This window comes from Rhinatrema bivittatum, chromosome 1 (assembly GCF_901001135.1).
Source record: "Rhinatrema bivittatum chromosome 1, aRhiBiv1.1, whole genome shotgun sequence".
Classification (NCBI taxonomy): Eukaryota; Metazoa; Chordata; class Amphibia; order Gymnophiona; family Rhinatrematidae; genus Rhinatrema; species Rhinatrema bivittatum.
Window position 1 is genome coordinate 810,712,204 of NC_042615.1, and position 26,264 is coordinate 810,738,467.

The following is a 26,264-nucleotide window of genomic DNA, read 5'->3' on the forward strand; positions in this document are numbered from 1 at the left end:
CTGGCTTTCCCAAGTCTGCTTGGCTAACAACCGTTAATAGGCTTTTCCTTCAGGAACTTGTCCAATCATCTATTTTTAGTTGCCTTGACCAAGTCCTCTGGCAAGAGATTCCATAGTGTGTGTCATGTAAAAATATTTCCTACCATTTGTGTTAAGTCTGCCCGTTGCTAGTTTCATGCAGTGTTCCTTGAAAGAGTAACCATTCCTATATGTACCCATTCCATCCCCACTCATGATTTTAAAATCTCAGTCTCTTTTCCAAAAGCCTGAGTAGCTCAAATGGTAACGTGTGAGACCCTTGAGCTCTGGCTCATGGGTTCAAACCCCCATATAGGGAGAGAAAGTTTTTATTCCAAAAAGTTACCAATAAGGGCCCTGACCTCAGCAGTCAGAGTAACAGATAAGTATGAGAAAAATAATTGTGAAAGCTTGATGGGCCGTTTGGTCTTCTTCTGCCGTCATTTCTATGTAAGAGAAAGAGCCCTAATCTGTGTTGCCTCTTTCCCTAAGGGAGTTTTTCCATGCCCTTTATCATTTTTGTCACCCTTCTCTGTACCTTTTCAATGTCCGCTATATTGTTTAAGAGATGGAGGGGAGCAGAACTGCACACAGTGCTCAAGGTTCATTGCACAATGGATCTATACAAAGGCATTATAATATTCTCAGTTTTGTTCTGTATTCCTTTCCAAATAATTCCTAACATTCGATTTGCCCTTTTCATGGCTGCTGCATACCAAGTCAAAGATTTCAACTTATTTTCCACAATGGCTCAAGTCGTTTTCCTGGGTGATGACTCCTAAAATGGACCTGTTGTTGGGATTATTTTTCCCTATGTGCATTATTATGCAGATATCCACATTCAATCGCATCTGCCATTTAGATGACCAGTCTTCTCGTCTCACAAGGTCTTTCTGCAGTTCTTCAAAATCCACTACAAATACTTGAAACAGTTTTGTGTTATCTGCAAATATGGTGACCTCACTTGTTCCTTTCTCCAGATCATTTATGAATATGCTAAATAGCAGAAAAAGGGAGGTGATATTGCTCCTGTATCCCTGAGGAGAGCTCAGTTTGAAAACCGTATACAATTCTGGAGACCATACCTTCAAAAAGATATAAACAGGATAGAGTTAGTGCAAAGGGTGGCTACTTAAATGGTCAATGGTCTTCATTATAAAGCAAATGGGGAAAACGTAAGATCTAAACATGCATACCCTACAGGACAGGAGAGATACAGGGAATATGATAGAGACATTTAAGTATCTCACAGGTCTGCATGCACAGGAGACTCAACAGAAAGGAGGCTCTATCTAGCACAAGGGATCATGGGATGAGGGTGAAAGGGGATAGACTCAGGAGTAATCTTAGGAAATATTTCTTTACAGAGAGGGGGGTAGATGCAGGGAACAGCCTCCCACTGAAGGTGGTGGAGATTAAAACGGTATCTGAATGCAAGAAAGCAAGCGATAATTACCAGAATCTCTGAGGGACTGATAGGAATTATAAAGCTAAATTAATTGGGCAGATTTGCAGACGAGTTGGGCCATATAGTCTTTCTGCCGTCATTAGAGGGTCGGTGTGGTTTAGGAACAGAATGGGGGACTTGACAAGTCAGGCATTCAAACCTCTCTCCATGGTCTGTGTGAGTTTGAGAAAAATCACTTTATTTCCTCATTTCAGCTTACAAAGCTATAACTGGATAACATCGACCTTCTCTTCATTGAACTGGCCTTCAAATCAGGCAGCAATATTGGTATTTTACAATTTCCACCTCCAAGGTAGCTGCTTGCATGCTTCTGCTGTATTATAACTATAGAATACCCTACAATCATCTGGCATTTTAGAAATGCACACTACCTTCCTTCTTCATCTGCAAATAAAACCAGGACACTACACCATTTAATATCTCATTTTAGTTTAAGCCTGATTCAGATACAGCCAGGTAGTTTTAAGAGAAGACATTACACAAAAATACAGCAAAACAGACATTGTAAACATTAACAATAAATAGGAAAGTTTAGAGAACCAGTAACCTTGTACAGTGTTATAGAGATTTAATTGATGGTCACGCTGAACCTGCACTACTGTGTTACAGCAAGACAACATCATGAGCATGAAATCAAAGAAAAGCAAACAACGCTACGTCCCCACCAGTGTCAGTTCATGGGCAAGAATACCTTTGATGGAAGCATTTTCCACCTACTGCTTTTTGTAGATTTAGAAACATATGCAAATGCTCAAAGAAAACCAAGACCTCTTCTGGCAAGGGATGACATTTTAATAAAAGTTCACAGCGGAATGAATGGGGATGGTGGAAGCAATTCTGATTCCTTTCCTCAATTCTTCATTTAAGAGTGCATTGGTCAGGTCCTGGAAGCCACCATCTCCATTCCTCTCCCGCCATCTACAATAATTGACTTGAAATGGCTGTGATGGAAAGAAAGCTCTCTGTAAGCACCAGATTTTAGTGACAAACATATCTACAGAAAGGTCAGAGAGGTTTTGTAGCTAGGCCTTGCAGTAAACATTCTTTGTAAGCTGTAGAATTCTCCAAAGATCAGGTTGCACGTAAGGTTTCAAAGACCATGCAGGTCCCTTCAAATATGACTTCTGGTTTCAAAGGCGTGTATAAGAATTACTGAAAGATTTGGGAATGAACTAATCCACACAAAAGCATCACAAACTGCAAGGAATAACTGTAAGGTCAAATCCACTATACCATAAAGAAAAACATTTTTAAGCCGTATAGAACTAACTTAGGAAAAACAATTCCTGGAATGAGGAGTTTTGCATAGTTATAAGTCAGCAATAAAATAGAGACACGACTGAGATCTCCAGCAGGGTAGAAACATTTGCAAGAGAAGCAAAAAGGAGTGTAGGGAAAGATCACACAAGGGACTCAGAGGAGGCATCTCCTACAGCCCATGGCTGCTAAAGGAAACTGAAGTTACCTGGGAAGACCATCTGACGAGGGGAAAGGTTAATGCACATCACACTGAAGCATGGTGAAGTCTTCTTAGGAATGATTACTGCTCGGCTCAGCGTTGGACAATAAGTTATCTCTTTCAGTTTTACAAAGAGAGATTGGCATGCATGGAGATTGGCAGCTGCTTTAGCGATCTTGAAGGGTCATATGCACCTCATCACCGCTTAGCCTTTAAAACCTGTTGCGAGTTGAGCAGAGGGAAGCAGGAAGCTGAAGCGTGCTACTTCAAGCCAGATGAGGCCAGGTAGCTCTGCAGCTGTTGTTTACCAGCCTCTTTTAAATTTCAGTTAACGACTAACTAGTTCTAAGCAGCAGCAGCAACGAGCCATAACTTCCAATAAGATTTCAGATTCCTCCAGTTTTCGCTAAAGGCACACGTTAAGATAATACACCCCTCTAGAATCTAATGCAGGGCCAAGGAAGCTTTTTTTTTTTGGACTGGGCAGATTCCTCCTGCTCCTTTGTACTTCCAGTTCAATCAGACACAGGGCTGGGATCTGGCTCCCTGAGCCTTCGCAACTGTCTGGGGATCTATCCCGTTTTATATCCCCTTCAATCTACTTAGTCTGGACAATGAGGCAACAGTCCGGGGTCTGGGGCCAGGCAGCAGGCTTCCTTCTGGAGCCCTGAATCTAGCGCCTAGGTGTGACCCTTAAGGGATGACCGTGACTCCCTCCCTTCCTGGGGGCCACCACAGCCAGCCCCAGCCCTGGAAGACTTGAGTCAGGGTTTGAACTCGTGACCTTCTACTGAGGCACCAGGCCAGCCCAGAAAGATCACATATGTGTGTGTGTGTGTGTGTGTGTGTATATATATATATAGTTTTTAAAGGCCTATTCTGGCCACTTCTTCCTTCAAGTTTCTAAATGTTTGCTCCTTAGAGGCAGAGCCGAAACTCCCATGAGGTGGGTCAAAATTTCGCTAGGATATGAATGCCCACAAAAAATGTAGTGTTTGAAGAAAAGTTACACATACAGAAAGAAAACAGATAATGGTCACTGCAAGTTGCTAACTCCAAATCCCTTATCTCCCATGGCTGCTCCGACCCCGCTGAAAAGATCACTCTGCTGCAAGTTTCACTCGCTTCGCTGCCTCCAGCTGCGTTAACATTTCATCCCACTGGACAAACTGTTTTGACAGGAGCAAGGTCTGATGCTAAGCGTAAAGGAAAAGAATTGTGCATCACCCAACAAAACAAAATCCAATGTCTCTAATTTTGCACCAGTTGTCATCAAATGAGCTTAACATCTTCACAAGGATGGACCGGCAGGGATTTATAGTAAGGGAATGCTGTGGCTGGCAAGGCTTCTCACCATGGACTGCGTTACCGCTTACACATTTGGCCGCACAGAACCACGCATCTTGCACCAAACACGCACACAGCAAGTAACACGTTTATATGGCAAGAGATGCGCCCAACAGCTCGCATTTACTTAGAAACCAGTCAGCAAGTTGTGGGACTTGAAAACAAGCAGAGCCTAAACCTGTCTGGGAAGAAAAGAATCATCAGAGGAAGCACAGGTTTAGCCACCAAGACTTATCCAGAAAAGCTGCATTGGGATCTGCACTCACCGCTGAAAAACGCACTTCTGCACTTTATGCTCGGTTCTCTTCCTTTTTGTTGTTTAGCACTTTTCTGTTCCCATACATTTGGGTCTAAGGCTGCCAGGCTTCTCTCTCCCCTGCTGGGGCACCCTTTTTTTTATCTTAGTTTGCAAAAATAATGCAAAAAGCAGGCACCAACAGACTGGGAGAATAGAAACAGGATAATTGTATTAAATCTGAGAGAGCACTTAGTTGTATGGGACTAATGCAGACAAGTAGACTAATCCTGAATTTGACAAAAATTCAGAGCGTACAAAGCACTGCTATCATGAAGATCACCTTAATAGCAGCCTCTACCACCAATGGATAGAGCCTGTATCCAGAATCTCTGGCCAATAGGCTGAAAGGTCAGCACTGCCCCAGATTGTCACACACTCATTACAAGAAAGTGTTTTGATGCGATGTTTAGGGGTCCCACTCATCTCCCTGCTTTTTGTCTGCCCAGTCACATCTCTTCAGATCCTGCACTGCAATCATTTTTCATCCTCTGTTACTGCTCAATGGAAACAGGTTGTAAAGCTCAGGCTGTGTGCTTCTTGCTTATGGCGGTCACACCTGCTCCACTGTCTGCTGAGGTCATGCACAGGAAAAACACTGCCTGACCTTCACAGAACATTTTCACAGAGCTACACCCAAGAGGGTAAATAAGTGCTTCTAACCAGAAAGAGACAAACATCAACTTATAAAACAGACATGTGCAATGGAAGAAGCTTATTTATACAAACTCACACACTGCTGTGTTTTGTTATAGGATTCCATACTATGATAGCGGGGCTGTGTAGAAAATAATTATTCATCTGAGCCCTGATCACCACTGGCCCCAAGGCTCTGAGTACAGTGGCACTCGTCACTGGGGATAGTAACAACCTCAAATCTCCCACCTCTCTAGTGCCTCCTGGTGATTGCTCAGGAATCTCACAGCTTTGGGAAAGGCTGGGGCAGTGCTCCAGCAGAACAGATTGAGCGTGCTCACATACAGGTGTAGTAAGGGCCAGGACCCTCCTCATGTATGACCTGAAATCCAGTTGCTCTAAGTAAATCAGCATCTGTGGGGAGGAGGAGAGAAAGCAGCCGAGAACAACCCCCACCAATCACGTCTCATTACCAATTACACTCCCTTAGCTGGCAAAGTGCTCCTGCCATAAACATCGCTCAGCTTAAAGGATACTGTTTTATTATAATCTTCTAGAAGTTTCTTGGTCTCTGCTGTTATTGCTTCAGACTTGTCCTGCAATTTAAAAAAAAAAAAATATATATATATATATCTCATTGTATATATATATATATGAGATTTGCTTTTCTGAAATTTACATTGAATGCTGATAAATCTGCTGTGGATAAAGTTCAACTTTATAAATGTTTGACACACTTAAAGTGCAAAGAATAAGGGCTATTGCTTCAAGTTTGTTTTTTCCTCTTTACCTCAGATACACAGTACGAAAAAGTCTTTACAAAGGAAGATCCCATGTCAGGACACAAAGTTAAGGACTTCACATTAGCCCATAATCCAGTTTTCCATGCTAACTCTCCTCCAGGAGAGGCCGAGTCGCTGCACAGATTGGATAAGGAATGCAGAAGCTTCATGTCTACAGATCTAGCTCAAATCAGTAGCAGCTAAAAGTCACTGCATGCATGTCTGAAATAAGTCAGTAGTCTCAGATCAATTCCAAGTGGGCAGATGCCCACAGCCTTAGAAAACAGGAGCCCAGCTGACACTCTGGCGACCACCTTACGTAGCCAGGACAAGGAAAGAAGAGCCAAAACCCGGCGTAACCTCTCCTGCCCAACAGAGGTCCAAGGCGCGGTGGCAGAATCGCGAGAAGCTTCAAACTGTCACTACCTGCGCTGCGGGGAAACCTACATTTAATTGCCCACCTTTCTAAACCTGAACTCAAGGCAATTCCTTGTCCCAGAGAGCTTACGATCTAGGTTTGGACCTAAGACAATGGAGGATGAAGTAACTTACCCAAGATCACAAACAGTGTCAGTGGGAGAAGCAGAATTTGAACCCTGGCTTCCCTGGTTCTCAGCCTGCTGCTCTAATTTTACAGCACCTTTCACAAATGAGAAATTACTATTTACCTGATAATTTGCTTTTCTCTAATGAAGTCAGGTTAATCCATGACCAGTGGGTTATGCACCTCTACCAGCAGAGGGAGAATGAGCAAAGCTGATGTCATATACCTCTGCTCTGACATCAGCCCACCAGTATTCTCTGCAAAAGCCAACTGTGGACAAACTAACAATACTTGATTATAACCATTAAAAGTCAACCACTCAAGCACTCAGCAACAGGAAACACTGAGCTCAGCCAAAGAGTGTATCACTACTTTACCTAGGGACTGAAACTGCCACTTACCAGTTATCCCCGGAATCAGCTTCTGAATGCAGATCTCCGGCGGAAAAACTCTGCCTTGCTTCATGTCGCAACAAACACTGAGATACTCCAGTGTCTGGGACAACTGTAAATTGCTCTTGACAAAGTTCACCACCCAACCTAGCTCCTGCAGCAAGGAGATCACCTTACGTGAGGCTTGAAGACTCATTTCCAAGTTTGTGACCTAATTAGCAATTCATCTAGGTGTGGGTAGAGAAGAATACCATCCTCTCTCAACGCTGCCACCACTGCCACCATGACCTTGGAGAAGGTTCTGGGTGTGGTGGCCAAACTGAAGGGGAGCATTTGAAACCGATAATGTTCTCCCAAAATGGCGAACTGCAAAAAACGTTGATGCTCCAGACAAATGGGAATATGTAGATACGCCTCTGACAAATCCAGAGATATAAGAAACTCCCCCGACGGTACTGCCATTATCACCAAGCATACTGTTTCCATGCAGAAACGAGTCACTTGCAAATGATGACAGACTCCCTTCAGTCCAGGATGGACTGAAAAGAACCCTCCTCTTGGGCACAACGAAATAAATGGAATAACGGCCCGTATTTTCTTGTGATTTGGGCACAGGAATCCAGAACCACAAGTTCAACAGCCTTGCCTCTTTTGCGGGGAGCTGCAGGGAGACTCCATGAAGATGTCTCAAAGAACATTGAGAAATTCCAGCGCATAGCTCTCTTGTCACCTCCAAACCTCAGTGATCCTGACCCACTTCTGATAAAATAGACAGACAACCCCCTATCTCCTGCTCCAGGAGGTGGTCAGGACACCTTCATTGAGGGGGTCGGGAAGCACTGCTACCCGAGCCTGTGCCCTGTCTGGGCTGCCTGGGCCAAAAGGACTGACATTTATTTATTTATTTATTTATTTTAAGTTTTTTTATACCGATTTTCCTGCATAAAATGCATATCAAACCGGTTTACAATGAAACAGAATGAGCAGGAAGTAAAATTCCTTAGTCTAATACATTTAAACATCAATAATGAAATAATTTTAAACAAAGCAAAAAGCTAAATAACATTAATAAAAGTTAAATTATTAACATAAACATAAATATAATTATATTAGAAGGAGCACAAAGGTTAGCATGAAGGGGAGCACACCCGGCACGCGACGCCTGGTGTAATTGTGCAGTTAATCGGGTCGCCGCTGGCTGGTCGTCATGACGTGGGGGGGGGGGGGGGGCGAGTCTTCACATCGCTGATTTTCTCTTTTAACATCTCAGTTCATTTTTACTATTTTTTTTGTGTCTTTTTCTCACAAGATGTAGTTTTCTTTAAGTGCCCGATGGTAGTGGGCTGCCCCTCTGTAACAGCGCCTGGTGGAATCGTGCCGTTAATCGGGTCGCCGCTGGCTGGTCGTCATGACGTGGGGGGGGGGGGGGGGGGGCGGGTCTTCACATCGCTGATTTTCTCTTTTAACATCTCAGTTCATTTTTACTATTTTTTTGTGTCTTTTTCTCACAAGATGTAGTTTTCTTTAAGTGCCCGATGGTAGTCTACCCAAAGGTCTAGCCCTCTGTGAAGTCGCTCCTCTGTATGGTCAAAAAAGTTTGAAACCCTGAGAACGGCGCTTTATCGTAGTCTAGCAACTGAGGAACCTGGTACTCACCCCACTTATTGGCCATTTTTTCCAACTCACTCTCAAGTAAGAGTGATCCTTTACGAGGCAATTGTATCATCCAACCAACTCCGCAGCCACTGCTGACATCTGCCCATCATCATTGAAGCCACCCCCCTCTGGCAGAAGCACGGACCAGGTTGCAGCCCGCCGCTGCCAAAAAGGCAGCCGCTGGCTCCATCACTGCCCTGGAACTCAAACCAGTCTCATCAGCCTCCTGAGATAGAAGCAAACAAGTGCGAGCCATCAGGGAGCAGCAAGAAGGTATTTGCAAACTCATTGACGTTGCTTCAAAGGCCTGCTTAAGGACAGCCTCAATTCTCCTATCCTGAGCATCCTTCAGTGCCGCTCCTTCTACTGGAATGGTCATTCACTTGGCGACGGAATACACCAGCGCATCCACGTTTGGAAAACGCGACTGCTCTCTCGCCACCGGATCCAGGGGCATAGACCTTCCAAGGCTCATCCCCCTTTAAAATTAGTTTCCAGAGCACCCCATTCAAGATCAATCAACTCTTGAATAGCAATGATAATGGGGGAGAAACATGATTATTTAATCAAAGAAACCCAGTACTCCAAACATCATCAGTGTCTGAGAGATTAGTGCTGGCAACTCAGCTCTATGAAAGAAGTCCAACAATGTTATATAAGGTTCCAACCCCGGAGGAATTTCCCTATCCTCCAGGGAGTATGCGTCGCCTTCCTCATCCGTGCCATCTGGGTCCCTATCAGTGTGACCCGCAACAGGCCGAGACGCCTTTCAATGTTTACCTGCAGCACCAGCCTTGCGGGATTCCACAGCCTGTGATCCTGAACTTTCAGGTTTCGACGGCTCTGTCGAACATGCCTGTAAAAAGGACTGCAGTCCCTGAAAAAAGCCTCACCCAAGAAAAGGCGGTTCATATCAAAACCAAGGGTTGTTGGGTCTGGCACCCACTGAGTTGCCCTCCCCTGACGACGAACCAGTTAGGAGAATCTCAAAACCAGGCAAAACATCGGACAGGTCTCCATCCTGCAAATTGTTGGGAAGGGCCGGGCTCAGTAAAATCAGTTGGAGACAACTCAGCCTAAGCCTCTAAGCAACACTGACAAAGATTAGAGGGGACCTCTGGCTGTGATGCCCAAATAAATATGGCAAGCCGTACAAATGGCAACATGTTTTAGGCTTCTTTGCTACTAGCGCCATGGAAAAACAGGACATCTAGAGGCAGCACGCCCAACAACACAAGGGTGGAACAACTGTGCATCCACGCCCGGACAGGATGCCCAAACAATGGACAATAGATTAGATAGATTGATCAGATACAGATAGATATATAAATCTATATAGATCCATAAATACACACACACATTCATACATACTCCGTTGAATGCTTTTAATACGCCCAAAACTTGGACGTCCAATCATGCAGTCCAGATGGACACTCAGCCTGGATGCGCAGGCACGAACCGACATCAGGCACTGCTTTTGTGGGCGACTTATGCAGAAAAATCGCACAAACGCAGTCACAGCCTACCACGAGGCATCCCAGTGAAGTCTGAAAGCAGGGCCTAGCCCAAAGAGCTGCTCAACCCGCCAAAACTACTGCGCAACTCCAAGTCCCCCATGGAGATGGGAACGCATGTAGGATCGGTGCGCTGAGGCTCGGAGACCACAAACAGAAGAGGGGAGAGGAATCCCTAAATCTCTCTCTTCTTACTCTTTTTTTTTTTTTTTTTAACTCTACCTGAGCTCAGCCCATCTCGGTTGAGTACAGAGTCAGTTGCTGGCTGTGAGGGGGGAGAGGGCTAATGCCTTGGGTGCCGCGTTCAGCTTCCTGCACCCGCTAGTCTCTCAGCTGAATCTCTCTTAATAGCTAAGTCCACGCTGGAAACCGGCTACCAGACCGAGGCACTCGACTGAGGGAGGGATCACCAGATATCACCTCAGGAGAACTCAACTGAGAGAGGGACTATAAAGTATCACCTCAAGAGAAGCAGTATGTGATTAATCCTTCTCTTTCTCCTTTTCCTTTTTTAGAACAAGCAGTCTCCAATAGAGAGATGCACATCCACCGTCTGCTGGAGACGGAAAATACTGGCGGGCTGATGTCAGAGCAGGGGTATGTATATACCTTAATGTTAGCTTTGCTTCATCTGCTGGTAGAGGTGCATAACTCACTGGTCGTGGATTAACCTGTCTGAATGCTGAAAAATATTCAAATCCCCAGAAAGGAAAACACACCAACTAATCTGATTTCATTTTCAAATTTGTTTATGAAAAACACAGAATTGCAGAAGACAAAAAAATAAAAACATTCAGAATTTTTCATTACACAAAAGATTTGTTAATGGGCAATTACCAGCAGGGAAAAATTGTACTGACCATTTACTGCACTGTTTTCCAGTTATAGGGTGGACATTCTTGCTCTTAATCAGTCAAAAATATTACCGTTACTATTTCATTACATTTTTACGCAGTTCCTCGGCCAAAGCTTCCACACCTCCGGAGCAGCATGAATTAGAAGCACGTTCACAGAGGACGTCACACTCACCAGCATATAACTGGCTCATGTGGTTCAGTTTGTGCATCCCTAGCCAATAAGAACACGTCAGATGCAGCAAATGTGAGGTCGTCTGTGAGACTGGCCCAAACACGGCTGTCCCCAAAGATATCCGAGGAATTAATAAATACCAACTGAACCAAAAATTAAAAGGCCTTGCCACGTCTGCTTGAAAAACATCAGGCAGCAGTACATGCTAGGTTCAGTTCGATTTTACTTCGGCATGGCTTTCAGCAGAGAACAGCAGATGTATTTATTTATTAGCTTTGCTTACACTTGCACAGGCCTGCCCTGAAAGAGACGAGCTTCCCATCTATTCACCGTACCTGCTGCTGGATGTGGATCTGAGACAGTGTCTGCAGTTTGGAGGCATGCCCAGGAACAGCTGCAAAGGCACAAAGAGCAGAAATCTAGCAGGTTTCAGGGAAAGAATTAAGCTTACCTTAACTTAATGTACTTATCCTACTTAGGAAGCTCAAAGTCATATAGTGCCTTCCTGAATTTAAGCATAAGCCAACACCTCTCTGAGGTACATCAGCAAATTTATCAGCATTAATCCAAGTAAAGGAGGCAGCTGTGTCTGAGCAATCAAAGTTATAAAGATCCTGCTAATGTTTCTTCATATCTATGGTGCTGACACTTTCAGATCATGTTCTCTTTCTATGCCTCCATTTACTGTCTTACTGCTAGGCAGAAATAAAAATAGCAGCACTGTTTCCTCTAAGAAGTTCACGTTCAGCCAAACCATGCATTCTAGAGATGTCCGAGACGCTGGAATGGTAAAGCATGCTGAGATTCTCCTGTGCTGACAAGGACTGTACCCATCTGTGGCCATTACCCCTGCACGCTAATTCTACTAATCAGAGGGAGAGTCATGTGCATCCAATAACTGTGGGGTTTTAAAAGAAAAATGCAAAGGAAAAACAGAATAAAACAATGGCCCTGGCCATCAGCAGCCTGTTACTGACCTCTGCCAGTCAGACCAGAAAAAACCCTGGACATGTTTAGATCAACCCGAAAAAAAAAAAAAAAAAATCACAGCTCAACAACCCCAGCTGAAAAACGGCAGGCAGCATGGTTCCCTGGACTGGCACTACCTAGTCCTGCAAGTCAGGGTTTCTGAGTTTTGTATAATTTGAATTATACTAAATACCTTTAATATGTTCGCTCTCTAGGAATGGCTGGAGACTCTTCAGCTGCTCCAGAAGGGTCGCCTGGTTCAGAATAAACTGCTCCTCTGATGGGGAAAACACAAAACACCAACAGTAGGCAATGGGTGAGGGAGCAGCACTGAACAGTCAGGGATCGCATGGGACTGGGGGCGCAAGATGCAGCCTTAGAAATCTATAGAACAGCACAGCACCCATTCGCTCTTCAAGGTTCCTGTGAGGTGGTTATTAAACTGAACAGACAGCAAAACCACGTTCACAAGGCGCCAGTGCATGTTTAATTCAGGCAATCAATTAACAGAACAAAACTCCCATCTTCAATCTGAACATCCACTTGAGCAGAAAAACCACAATGAAATCAGAAACTAAGAAGGTGCGCATACTGCAGGCAAATTCAGTGATCTGCTCTTTGGCCAAAAATGGAGAAATTACTTACCTGATGATTTTGTCTTCCTTAGTGTAGACACTTGGACTCAGGACCAATGGGTTATGCTCCCCTGCCAGCAGATGGAGACGGAGTCAGGCTGCAATGCTGACATCACAGTCCATAAAGCCCTGCAGTGACCTCAGCTCTCCAGGACTCTTCAAAAGCCACTGTGAACATACTAGTGAAAAGACTTGACTAAAAATATGATCAAAACAGATAACCCTAACCGTACTCAACCAACTATAAACACTTAACTTCAGTAAGAATATAGGTACCCTAATCTAGGGACTGGATGAATACTTACCCGTGATCTCCTGGATTCAAGGCCCACTCCACGGGAGGACCCATGGCGCAGTTCTTGGGCAGTCGGGTCCATCTATCTACAGTAAGGAAAACTAAATTATCAGGTAAGTAATTTCTGCATTTGTTGTGTTTATCCCATGCTCTTTTGAAATCTTTCACTGTTTTTGTCTTCACTACCTCCTCTGGAAGGGCGTTCCAGGCGCTCACCATCCTCTCCGTGAAGAAATATTTCCTGACGTTGGTTCTGAGTCGCCATCCCTGGAGTTTCATTTCGTGACCCCTAGTTCTACTGATTTGTTTCCAATGGAAAAGGTTTGTCAATTGTGCATCATTAAAACCTTTCAGATATCTGAAGGTCTATATCATATCTCCCCTGCACCTCCTTTCCTCCAGGGTATACATATTTAGGTCCTTCAACCTATCCTTGTAAGTCATTTGATGGAGATCCCTCACCATTTTCTTCACCCTTCTCTGGACCCGCCTCCATCCTGTCTCTATCCTTTTTGAGATACAATCTCCAGAACTGAACACAGTATTCCAGGTGAGGCCTCACCAAGGACCTGTACAAGGGGACTCAATTCCTTTTTCTTACTGGTTATTCCTCTCTCTATGCAGCCCAGAATCCTTCTGGCTTTAGCTATGGTCTTGTTACATTGCTTCGCAGCCTTCAGATCACTAGACATTATCACCCCAAGGTTCCTCTCTTGCCCCATGCACGACAGCCTTTCACCCCCAAGACGGACAGCTCTTTTGAATTACCACACCCCACACTCTGCACTTCTTGGCACTGAATCCCAGCCGCCATATTTTTGACCACTCTTAAATCACGTCTCATTCTCTCTACTCCTTCCGGCGTGCCTACTCTTGTGCAGATCTTAGTATCATCTGCAAAAAGATAAACTTTACCTTCTATCCCTTCCGCAATATCACTCACAAACATATTGAACAGAACCGGTCCCAACACCGATCCTTGTAGCACTCTCCTCAACACCGCTCTCTCTTCAGAGTAGGTTCTATTTACCATCATACACTGTCTAGTCGACAACCAGTTTCTAATCCAGGCCACCACATGGGAGTGAGCACCAAAGCTTCTCATTTTATTCACAAGCCTCCTATGTGGGACCCTATCAAAAGCTTTGCTGAAATCCAAGTAGATCACATCAAGTGCACTTCCTCAATCCAATTCCCTAGTCACCCAATCAAAAAAAGTCCGATCTGTCTGACTGGACCTTCCCTTGGTGAATCCATGCTGCCTCTGATCCAGCAACTCTTCTGACTGTAGACAGTTCACTATTCTTTCCTTCAGCAGCGTCTCCATTTCTTTTCCCATCACCGAGGTGAAGCTAACCGGCCCGTATTTTCCAGCCTCCTCTCTGCTTCTACTCTAGTGAAGGGGGACCACCACCTCTATTCTCCAATCACTCGGCACCATGCCCATTTCCAGAGATCTACTGAACGGGTCGTGCAGCAAACCCAACCAGCAGCTGAGCTCCCTCAGTATCCTGGGATGAACCTCATCAGGCCCCATGGCTTTGTCCACTTTGTTTTCCTAGCTCTTCCCATACATTCACTTCTGTAAACTGAGTTCCATCTACTCCACCCACCTCCATTTTCTTGTTAACTAACAACGGTTCTTCTCCGGGGTCTTCTTTAGTGAACACCGAACTGAAGTATTTGTTTAATATTTCTGCCATTTCTTCATCTCTCTCCAAACATTGATCCTTTTCAACTTTCAATTTCACTATACTACTTTGGACCTTTCTCCTTTCTCTGATGTATCTGAAAAATGTTTTGTCACCGCGCTTTACCTCTTTGGCCATCCTTTCTTCCGCTTGAATTTTTGCTTTCTTGATTAACTTTTTTCATCTCCCTCAATTTCACCAGATATTCTTCTTTGTGCTCCTCCCTTTGGGATCCTTTATATTTCTTGAACGTTTTTATTTTATCAGCCACCTCCTTTGAGAAACAGACAGGTTTCTTATTTCTTTTGCTTACTTTTCTAACACATAGATTTGTTGCCTTTGTAATTGCTCCTTTTAGTTTGGCCCACTGTTGTTCCACCCCTCATTTTCTCCCAGTCTTCTAGTTCTCCCTCCAGGTACTTCCCCATTTCAACAAAGTCTGTATTTTTGAAACATAGAAACATAGAAATGACGGCAGAAGAAGACCAAACAGCCCATCCAGTCTGCCCAGCAAGCTTCACATTTTTTTTCTCATACTTATCTGTTTCTCTTAGCTCTTTGGTTCTATTTCCCTTCCACCCCCACCATTAATGTAGAGAGCAGTGATGGAGCTGCATCCAAGTGAAATATCAAGCTTGATTAGTTAGGGGTAGTAGGGGTAGTAACCGCCGCAATAAGCAAGCTACACCCATGCTTATTTGTTTTACCCAGACTGTGTTATTCAGCCCTTATTGGTTGTTTTTCTTCTCCCCTGCCGTTGAAGCAGGGAGCTATGCTGGATATGCGTGAAGTATCAGTTTTTCTTCTCCCCTGCCGTTGAAGCAGGATATGCATTGAAACGCAAACTCGGCTCTCTGTGTGACTTCTCTGTATCCTATTTGCGATATCAAACCATACTGTTTGATGATCACTGGTGCTGAGGTGGGCACCCACCCGGACATTAGAGACATTATCTCCATTAGCGAGCACTAAATCAAGTATAACTCCCTCCTTCGTGGGTTCCATTACCATTTGTTTGAACAGAGCCCCTTGCAGGGCATTCACTATCTCTTTACTACTGTTAGATTCTGCAGAAAGGATTTTCCAGTCTACGACCGGCAGATTAAAGTCACCAACAATCAACATTTCTCCCTTCTTACCCACCTTTTGGATGTCTTCAGCCAGATCTGTCTAGTTTTTCTATTTGATTCAGAGGCCTGTAAACCACGCCAGTAAAAATGGATGCATTATCATCTTTTTTTATTTTTTGGTTTAATCATTTTTTGTCAAAGCAAACACGATGCAGTAGTACAATAATATCTGCATAAATATGAAACACACATAAAACAGTGCAAAATACAAAATACCAAATATAGAATACAAAAAGTCTCCGCAGATGACATATATGAAAACAAGAGCATCTGTCTGCTCCGACAGGAGTTTATAAACATGAAAACAAGGAATTATCCCTACCCCTGCTGACAACAAGGACAAATCTGTGCAAATGGGACGATTACCAACAGTGCTAATAATGAAATGGAACCACGCCAGATCATGGGAACTAAAAATGTTTTGAGGATGAGTGCTCTGATTTTTATCGGTGAAGTTCAGAAGATATAAGACCAGACGATCTACTCCTGCTCAGCTAACCATGTCCGATAGGGGGACAAAATCCTGAGAAAAACTTGGAGACGATCATGATGAAGTGCTGTCAGACGAGCCATCTGAAACAGGAAGTGAAGCTTATGTTGCATCATGGCAAGACTGGGTGCTTTATCCGCTTTCCATTGTTGAGCCAGAGCTAGCCTTGCAGCCATAAAGGCTTGTTGAAGAAATCGTTGTCTTCATTCAAACCATCCAATGGTAGGTTGAGAAGCACGTGCCAGGGTGCTATCGTAAAGGTAGTTTTGAGTATGGACGAGATCCAACACCATCATCTTTTTTTAAGACAGTCCATAATGCTTCTTTATACCATCTTCCTTGCAGCTCAGTTGCTTAGATATTGTTTTTGACATAAAGAGCTACTCCTCCCCCTTTTCTGTCCTCTCTGCCCTTCCGTAACAAGTTATAGCCTGGTACGGTCATATCCCAATCATGAGATTCAGTAAACCATGTCTCAGTGACAGCAACGATGTCCAAGTCCGCCTCCACCATTAGGGCTTGCAGGTCTGGTATTTTATTGCCCAGACTACAAGCAATCGTGCTCATAACTTTCCAGCTTTTCTTGTTCAGGTTACTACTTCTTTTGGACTTATTTTGTATCTTATTTAGATGACTTTCGTTACCCCCTTCACCCAGTTCCTTTGTATTTGTACTTGGGGGGGAGGAGTGACATTCAAATTTCCTTCTGCCACCCCGGTCTAGTTTAAATACCTTATGGCACAGGATTTGAATTTCTCTTACGATCCTTTTTCCTGCCACAGACAGATGTAAGCCATCTTTGACATAGAGCCTTTTACTGTTCCATACATGGCTTCAGCCTGCAATATATCCAAAACTTTGTTCCTTACACCAAGTTTTGAGCCATGCATTGAAGTAATCTATGTGGCTTAGCCTCTCTTTCCCCTTTCCAGGAACAGGAAACACTTCTGAAAAGACAATAGTCTTCGCCATGTGACTAATTTGTTTTGCCAGTCACTGGAAATTTCTATGTGCCACTTGGATGTGGTTGCTAGCATGGTCATTGGTTCCCAGATGGATGATATCAACTTTAGAGTCTTTGCTTTCTTCTTTGATCGTCTTGACTATCTGAATAGCATTTCTACCAGCCGATGATCCTGGAAGGGTTTAACTGTAGTGTTTCCCTCGAAAAGGGTTCCCAAATTAGTATCTCTGATGACTGAGTCGCCTAGTACAATGAGCTTTTTCTTATGGTCCTTGATTGTAGTATGGAATTTTTGTGTGCACTGGGTTTCTTCTCTCTTTTCAGCTACCTCTTCAATCTCTATCGCAAGAGCTTCTTCATTATCTAATACAGAGAAGGCATTTTGTACTTGGTGTCTGCGCATCACAGGTCTTACTCTACCAGAGCCCACTGTAATCCAGTTGTTCTTGGGTTCTTGTATGCTCTGTGTAAGTGGGGGTGGACATGTGGGCTGCACAACTGTGAAGAATGGGTGTCTTTGGGTCACAGGTCTAATCCTACCTCAACCCACTGTAAACCCCTTTTTTCTGGGCTAATGGGGAAATGATTCCTGAATACTGTAAAGTGGGAGAGGATTTTTTGGTGACTTCTGATACTTTTATTGCAGCCTCGATGGGCCATATGGTCTTTTTCTACCCGCAAGCTTCTGTGTTTCTATTTTGGGGCTTTGCCGAGTATCTCCAAGGAAGAGAAAGCTAGTGGTTAGCCCATATCAGAAGAGCTCCTGGAATGCCAGTGGAATTCTCCTCCACCTTGTCTGTGCGTAACCTTGGGAGAGACTTGATCTGTTTTTCTCACCTCATCATAGCAGGGTGGACTAATGACATTTTCCTCACATCGCTGCCTTGGAAGGCGTTGTGCAGTATGAATAGCCAAACTGTGCTGCCAGGCAAAAATATATATGCAGCCAACTGGCACCGTGTTTAAAATGGCAACACTGGGCTCAGAGTCTTGTACCACTAAGGAGGATAAGGTACTGGTTGGGAAGGAGGGGTGAAGGGGTGACTTTCTACTCCAAGGGGACAGGGCAGGGACACTTTAAACTTTTTTCAACTTTGACTACCTTAAGGGGCAGCAGAGGAGAGGGGGGTCTTACTAGACAGGGGGTGGGCCCTTCAAGGAGACAGCCTGGGAGCAACGGATCGTGCGTTAGCGTCCCTGATATTCCCAGGGAAAGCTAGCTAACTTTCCATAAAATAACGTGGCTAGCAGATTTCATGGCAAGCTGTGCATTAATAAAGAGCTGATTTGCATGCAGTTCAGATCATTTTAATACCTGGACTGGGTCGTCTTTTTTTTTTTTTTTTTTGGGGGGGGGGGCGGTGAATAACGCATTTACCGCAAAATAAGTGCCATTTGCCACATGGTAAAGGCTTAAACAGCTTCGTTAAGGACACCCCTACGTGGAAATGGAGGATAAAGTGACTTACCCAAGGAATCAGCAGTAGGATAGGAAGGTTCTGAATCCTTGTTTCCCTGGTTTTTAGCCCACTGCTCTAATTACTAACAATCGATATTCAAAGCCTTTGTGCATGCAACTTTTTAGTTACATGCAAAAAAAATAAATTTTTTAAAATTTTCCCATACCAAACGGGCTATCAATTCAGACATTCTGGGCGAGGGGCTTAACTTTTTCAGTGCGTACACAAAATTCAGTCCTGTCTAAGTAAAGTTGTACACACAAATCTGGTTGGGAAAAGCCAACAGTCCTAACTTAACCCAGATAAAGTTCCGTTCATAAATTCATCCAAGTACATTCAGCAGCTGATTTGCGCACGTTAAGTCCTGCTGGGAAAAGTTACACCTTCAGTTTTCCCTGTATATTTTTGCTGGTCGATGGCTTACTTGAATATTGACCTCTAGCTACTCCTTTCAACCTCGCCCCCTTCAGTTTCAGTCAGTGCTACTATATACAATACCTGCTAAAATAAACTCCAGCTTCATGGCATCAGGAACGACAATCCTATCAATGTACTGAGGATCCAGGTACTTTATTACATCTTCAACTAAAATAGAAAGAGGAGACCTGAGTTACAAAAGCATTAACTTCTACAGATTTTTTTTTATAGTTCAATACCAGGCAATAATCAAGCAGGCTGGTTTAGAAGAGACTGTAGAGGCTTTGAATTCTCAGAGGCATTTGCTGTGGTTGGGCTTCCCTTCCTTTAATGCCTCAATATCAAACTCTAAAATGCTGGAAAATGACAGCATGTTGGATAGGTACTTACTTTTCTTATATAAAATTTTAATCCGTTCTCTTTTGCTTGCAATGTTTCCAAGGGCTGCCTGTACTTTTATCAGGTCATCTGTTATCTAGAAAAAAAAACATTAGAGAAAGTAAATTATGAGAAGACAAGTCTATTCGGATTAGAGAAGAGAGAGGATGAACCTGGGAAGGCAGCATTAATTTATTTTAGTCTATGAAATTAGCATAGGCAAAACTAATCACCCAAATAAAGCTGGCAGTACAGAATCCACAGAGGGGTAATTTTGATAAATGACAGTCATTTTAGTAGGAAAAAAAAAATCATCATTTTGGACAATAATGTGCTTTTCAGAAGAAGACTGATACAATACTAGCACATTATTCTGTGGTTTGTCCCTGCAGGTGAGTCATGAAAATTAGCCACTTACTACTGTGGTGTGATATAAAAGCAGTTCTGTTTTTAAAGGTAATGTTTTATTTTTTTCTAAAATGCCAATACTGTACAGAATAAACACAGATGCATTAGTAAAGGGGCAGAACGAACAAGACAAGTCATACAGGTGCTGGAGCAGAGAAGTTCCTATCCCAAAGGCCTGATAATTTAGTGGGAAGAAAGACGTAGAAAATATGACAAAAGTAGCAATTTCAGGAATAGCACAGACATGGGATTTATGAGAGCTGGTAGAACATCTCTCTGATGAAGTGTTCCTTCAGGTAGGAGAAATGTAGAAAAAGAGGGGCCTAGGACAGTGCAAAAATGTAAGCAATATGTCAATGGAAGATATATAAAAAGATGATCAATAAATCACTTCACTGAGGGCATTACGCCAGCTTAATGGAACTGTGAAACCATGAGGCCAGTACTGAAAGATTCACTTCTTTTCCCCTGTGAGCTGAGTGGGGAAGTACCAGAAAAAAGGTCTACAATGTGTATTTTCACTGATAAAGGGCTGGATGATAGAAAATCCTTTATTTCTAAATATTAGGAAAACAAAGATCCTCTAGGTGGGTAAGCGACAGCCAGAAAGCCAACAGCTAGGTTTGGATGGAATTTCTATCCCTATTCCTTCAGAAATGTGAAGTCCAGGAGTTATTTAAGACTCACAATTGACAATAAAAAGCAAATATATCAGGTAACTAAAACTGCATTTTATAATCTTAGGTGATGAGTCATATCCATTATTGTAGCTCATTATATATTGGGTTAGCAGAGAAACGCTTGCATATTTTACAACTTACTCAGCATGTTATCACACATGTATTATATGGGCTGCCACAATGAAAGCATATTACCCCGGTATTAAGAGATCTCCATTGGCTCCCAGTAAAATGGAGATCAAAGTTCAATCTGTTAGTGAGAAATTACTACTTACCTGATAATTTCCTTTTCCTTAATCTAGACACATGGGTTCAGGACCAGTGGGTTATGCACTTCTACCAGCAAATGGAGACTGAGCAAACTGATGTCACAGTATATATTCTCCCGCAGTGACATCGGACTGCCAGTAGTCTCTTCAAAAGCAACTGTGGACAGACTAGCAAAAACTTGATTTAAAAAAAACAGACAACCATTTCACTACTCAGCCAACATGAAACACTGAGCTCAGACAAGAAATACATTAACAATAGTCTAGGGACTGGAGTAACACTTACCAGTAACCTCTGAACACAGTCACCCAGGAGGATTATCACACAAATATATGGCAGCCAAAGGCAGGAAGCTGAACCCATCTGCTTATATTAAGGAAAAAGAAATTATCAGGTAAGTAGTAATTTCTCATTTCCTAGCACACAAACAGATGGGTTCAGGATCAGTGGATGTACCAAAGCTACTCCTGAATAGGGTGGGAGGCTGCCAGCGATCCAGTCAAACTACCTGTACAAAGGCTGCATCCTCCCGGGCCTGCACATCCAGACAATAATATCTGGAAAAGGTGTGGAAGGAGGACCACGACATAGCTCAGTAAATGTCGACAGGAGACAACAGTCTAACCTCTGCCCCTGACACTGCCTGAGCCCTAGTGGAATGAGTAGGCAACGGTTGTTCAGAAACCACATATGCGGCTGTGACTACCTCCTTCATCCAGCGAGCTATTGTAGCCCCGTGAAGCCTGCTCACCCTATTTACCTCCACCATGAAGGACACACAAGCGATCTGTCTTTTGGAAAGGTTATGAAACCTCCAGATGCATCCCTTGGATGTCAAGAGACATGTCCTGAAGTAACAGGTGATATTCCTCTGCATCTCTTTCCTTATCCAGAGAAGGCAAGAAAATGGACTGATTCAAGTGAAAATTTGAGACCACTTTAGGCAAGAAAGAAGAAACAGGATGCAGTTGAATTGTTCCTGGAGTCACCCGAAGGAATGATTCCCAACAAGAGCTGCAGCTTAGAAATACGACACGCAGAACATATCACCACCAGAAACACCGTTTAAAGGTCAGTAAGCATAAGGAAAGGAAGTGCATTGGTCAAAACATAGGACCCGCCGAAAAATCCAACACTAGATTAAGACTCACAAGGGTACCAGTAACCACAAGGGAGGACAAAGATTTTTCACTCCTCTCAAGGAATGACCCACATCAGGATGAGATAAGGATTTACCATTCACTTGACCCCTGAAACAGCAAAGAGCCGCTATACTTGTACCTTCAAGGAATTAAGGGCCAACCCTTTATTCAACCCATTCTTCAAATATTCCAAAATAAACGGAATCTAAACTGAATGAGGAAACACTTCTCGATCCTCACACTAAGTCTCAAACACTTGCCAAACCCAAACATAGGCCAAGGTAAGTGGAGAATTTGTGAACACAGAGTAAAGTGGCAATCGCCACACAGGAATAACCATGCTTTAACAGGCGAGCCCTCTCTAGGGCCAAACCATAAGAAAGAATCAAGTCGGATCCTTGTGAAGAACTGGTCCCTGTTGAAGCAGATCCATGTGCGGCGGAAGATGAAGTGGGATCTCCACCATGAGTCATCGCAAATTCGCATACTACAGACACCTGGGCCAGTCCCAGAGGACCTTCTAATGCAGCCCCTTTTGCTTTCATTTCTTTATAGGCCTGGTGCATTAGCAAGATAAATTCTGTGGAAAACAATTTCCTGCACTGTGCCTTGCCTTCTTCCAACTAGTGCTACTCTCTCTATCACAGGACTTGCCGGAACTTCGGCTGCATCCCCCCATGATGGGCCCTCTGCCCAGTCGAGCTCTCTGATTGCAGCTCGTCCCATCCCCTCACCTGCTCTCCGGTGATTCACAGCCATCACAGTGGGGGCAAAAGGAGCCTGCAATGGAGCTCCTCCTTGTCCCACATTGCAAGCATTTCCAGCTACTCTCAGCCATGCGTCTTGCCGCTGAAGGGGAAGAAACTTGTGTGCCTGCCACTGTGGCTAAGGATGCCAAACCGACCGCTCCCTATAAGCGCGTGCCTCCCCATCCTAGACCTGACCTCTGTAGACCATGGCTTGCTTAGGACTATTCCGAGGAGGAGTTTGTTTTTTTAAGGTGAGGTGGGAATCTTCCCAGAGTATAACTACCTGTTACTACTCCTGTTTTTCTTTTTTATAGTCCTCTAACTATCCCAGTGAACACCCATCTAACCGGTGGCAGAGAACTACTGAAGAACTGCACAGCTATCCCAGAATACTTATCCCCAGATAAGCAAAAAAAAAAAAAAAAAAAGTGGAAGAAATTCTCTGCCTCCACCTACAGCAAGCAGGGGAATCTCACAAGTGTTGGCTGGTCTGCAGGACGAAAAGGAAATTAGTTTAGGAAGTCTTTTAGCCTTGCCCTCCAATATAAATCCAGGTAATTGTACTAATTTATTAGAAACTCAGGCTAGTACCAGCACTGTACTTTGCCATACAGAGGACCTGGGTATGACTGCAGAGTCTATGCTTCCCAAGCCAGCTGTGGAAGCAATGGAGGCAACATCTACAGGTCCTGGGAGAAAAGAGACTCTGCTATCATTCAACATCGGCACCTACTGGCCACACATAGAGTTCAAAGACTGTTGCTGAGTTGAGAGGAGGATATTAAAAAAAATTATAGATAAATTCCTCAGCAAATGCAAAGAATGTTTCGCTACATAGTAATGCAATAGAAGATTGTTTCAATTGATAGAGAAATCCAAAGGGCAAGAGGAAATTGTTCGGCCAAAAAAAAAAGGAAACCTCAGCTAACCTCTTAGAAATGTTTAATATATGATAATAGCATAGAACAATGGAACAGTAGCCAGGGAGGAAGAGTGGCTAGAATATATGATTCAAACCTTTACATAATACAACTCTGGTGTACAGAAACAAATGGAGACCCCCAGGTGGGAACTAAGCAGATGATGGATTGGATAAGTTCTTGGACGAGAAGTCCATTACCTGCTATTAAGTTGACTTAGAAAATAGCCACTGCTATTACTAGCAACGGTAGCATGGGATGGACTTAGTTTTGGGTACTTGCCAGGTTCTTATGGCCTGGACTGGCCGCTGTTGGAAACAGGATGCTGGGCTTGATGGACCCTTGGTCTGACCTAGAATGGCATGTTCTTATGTTGAACAAACCACAACAAAACTATCAGCCATTGGTGAAATCAAATTACTAGACAGACAAAAAAAAAAAAAAGTATTTGAAAGCTTTCAAATTGGTTTTAGGTATTAAAAGCACAACATCTCATTTGTCATAGGGCAAGGAGGACAATATTTACATTTTGGTTCATCTTTCTTTTATGTTTTTCTGAAATTTGCACATTCATCTTTCATTTTGTAAAATGCAGGTGTGGGTCTTTAACTGGAGCATTAAGAAATGACGGAGCTTTACAATGTTCCTGTTACCGATCCCTGTGTCGCTTCTGTGCAGATTCTCCCTAAGCGGGTTTGGGAGATATCTGAAAGCAGCAATGCTACTTACAGATATAAACTAGCTTTTCGGTGCTTCCCTTCTCCGCAGGCAATAACCCCCAGCTCTCACCTTCCCCCGGCTCCCTCCGGGCCCGTACACCCGCCTCTCAAGCTCCTCCAACCGGCTTTGTAGTTTCTGAATATCGGCTACCGACTCCATGACAGCAACAAACCTCCGCCCAGCCCCAGCAGCCGGAAATACGTCACGCCCGCGCCGGAAAACGACTCCGTATCCGCTCGTCGCAGGAAATGACGAAACTGAACACGTGCGAGAGAACACGTGTGCCGTAGAAGAAAGAGGACCGGGCTCTTTCCTTGCTTAATTCCTACAGCAGAAAGGAAATCGGGTTTGAAAGGAAGCGGGGAGTCGTTGTCAGACTGCGCAGGGCAGAGCCTTGTTTGGATGATCAGCGTAAATTATAGCACCGAAAGCTATCGGCCAGTGTTTCAGAAAACCAGCCCGCGGCTTCCTGCTCCCTCCTCTTCTCTCTTGTTCCCTACAGCGGAGGGGAAGGACTGGACACAGACACGGGCAGTTCTTTCTGAGCCCCGGTCGCGATGAGGCTAGAGGGGAGGCGAAGGGTAACGCTTCCAGCACAAGTTAAGAAGCAATGATTGATTGTGAGGGAAATATATTACATGATAGTAGAAAAATACCACGTGGCTCATCCACACTCCCGCTTAGTTTTATAATCCTTTCCTCTCCCTCAGCTATTATCTGTCCTTGTGCCTTGCTTTCTTTACCTCTGACACTGTCCCTGTCTACACCACCTCCATTGGAAAGCTGTACCAGGTGTCCACCACCCTTTTCGTAAATAAAGCCTCCTTTCTGTTAAAAGATACTTGCCTTCTATGCATTTAATGCTTGGAGGTATTAAAATATTATTTATTTATTTATTTTTAATTTTTATATACCGGAATTCCTGTATGCAATACAAATCAGTCCGGTTTACAAGTAACGAAAAGGTTGCCCTGGTCTGGTAGATTAGACTGGGGTTTTTTACATAGAACATAGAATGACAACAATCAACTATTGAACATTATTACAAGGAACAGTGAAAGTAACAATAGTATTTAACAAACCTATAATATTATTATAACATTATTCGTGTTCACGTTTTACAAGGAACTTTGGTAGCGTAAATAGTCTGCAAGTAATCGGTTAAATAATATAATATGAAAAGGATGACTTAAATAAATAGATATTGTGAATAATCAAGTCCGTGTATGAAATTGAGTGAAATATATATGAAATATATATGAAATATATCTTTCATGTCCTCTAGGATAAACGAGTTTACATCTTTTAACAGAATTGTAGGCAGTACTCCAAATGCAGGCTTACCAAAGACTTATACAGAGGCAGCATCACCTCCTTTATCATGCTGGCTATTTTTCTGTCTGCATCCAGTCATTCTTCTAGCTTTTGCCATTGCCTTGTCTACCTGTTCAACCAGCTCAACATCCCACTCTGGTTTTGTGCACTGAACTTCACCCCATATGCTGCATTGCTGCCTTGAGTTTTTACAATCCAAAATTAAATCTTAGCTTCCAAACTCTAGACCATTCCTGAAGCTTCCACTAAATATTTCAATCATGAACCTGTTTCATAGGTGATAGATTCAATGTGAAAAATGACACCGTTGCCATTTTTAAAGATTTGCAAGTGTTCAGAGGAAATTTTAAATAACCAGTCTCCCATTCAGGTGAGTAAATGATTGTCTCCTAACAGAAATCCAAAGAACTGAATCATGATAGAAAACTTCAGATGCAAGACATTTTTAACAAAGCTACAACGAGCAGATTA

The 26,264-nt window shown here is 43.5% G+C and overlaps 1 protein-coding gene across 2 annotated transcripts; it reads right to left on the minus strand.

The window, feature by feature from the left end:
• Positions 1 to 1,895: 1,895 nt before the first annotated feature.
• DCTN3 (dynactin subunit 3) lies at positions 1,896 to 24,685 on the minus strand. 2 transcript variants are annotated; one of them, XM_029581425.1, is made up of 7 exons: positions 24,528 to 24,685; positions 19,582 to 19,666; positions 19,273 to 19,359; positions 12,303 to 12,386; positions 11,476 to 11,534; positions 5,760 to 5,819; positions 1,896 to 4,135 (listed from the first exon to the last, which is right to left on the minus strand). In XM_029581425.1, the coding sequence occupies exons 1-7, from the start codon at positions 24,615 to 24,617 to the stop codon at positions 4,046 to 4,048; spliced, it is 555 nt and encodes a 184-aa protein (XP_029437285.1). In that variant the 5' UTR covers positions 24,618 to 24,685; the 3' UTR covers positions 1,896 to 4,045. The 2 variants fall into 2 exon arrangements, with proteins under 2 accessions (XP_029437285.1, XP_029437280.1); XM_029581420.1 differs by having other exon boundaries at positions 1,896 to 4,141.
• Positions 24,686 to 26,264: the final 1,579 nt, after the last annotated feature.

Excerpts from the sequence above, each read along its gene's own strand:
- DCTN3 (XM_029581420.1), bottom strand. The coding sequence starts at position 24,617 with ATGGAGTCGGTAGCCGATATTCAGAAACTACAAAGCCGGTTGGAGGAG. Across the intron at positions 12,387-19,272 it reads GCTGGAGTTTATTTTAGCAG|AGGAGCAGTTTATTCTGAAC; the intron begins GTATTGTATATA and ends TTTCCCCATCAG. Across the intron at positions 5,820-11,475 it reads AGATCCACATCCAGCAGCAG|GACAAGTCTGAAGCAATAAC; the intron begins GTACGGTGAATA and ends TTTAAATTGCAG.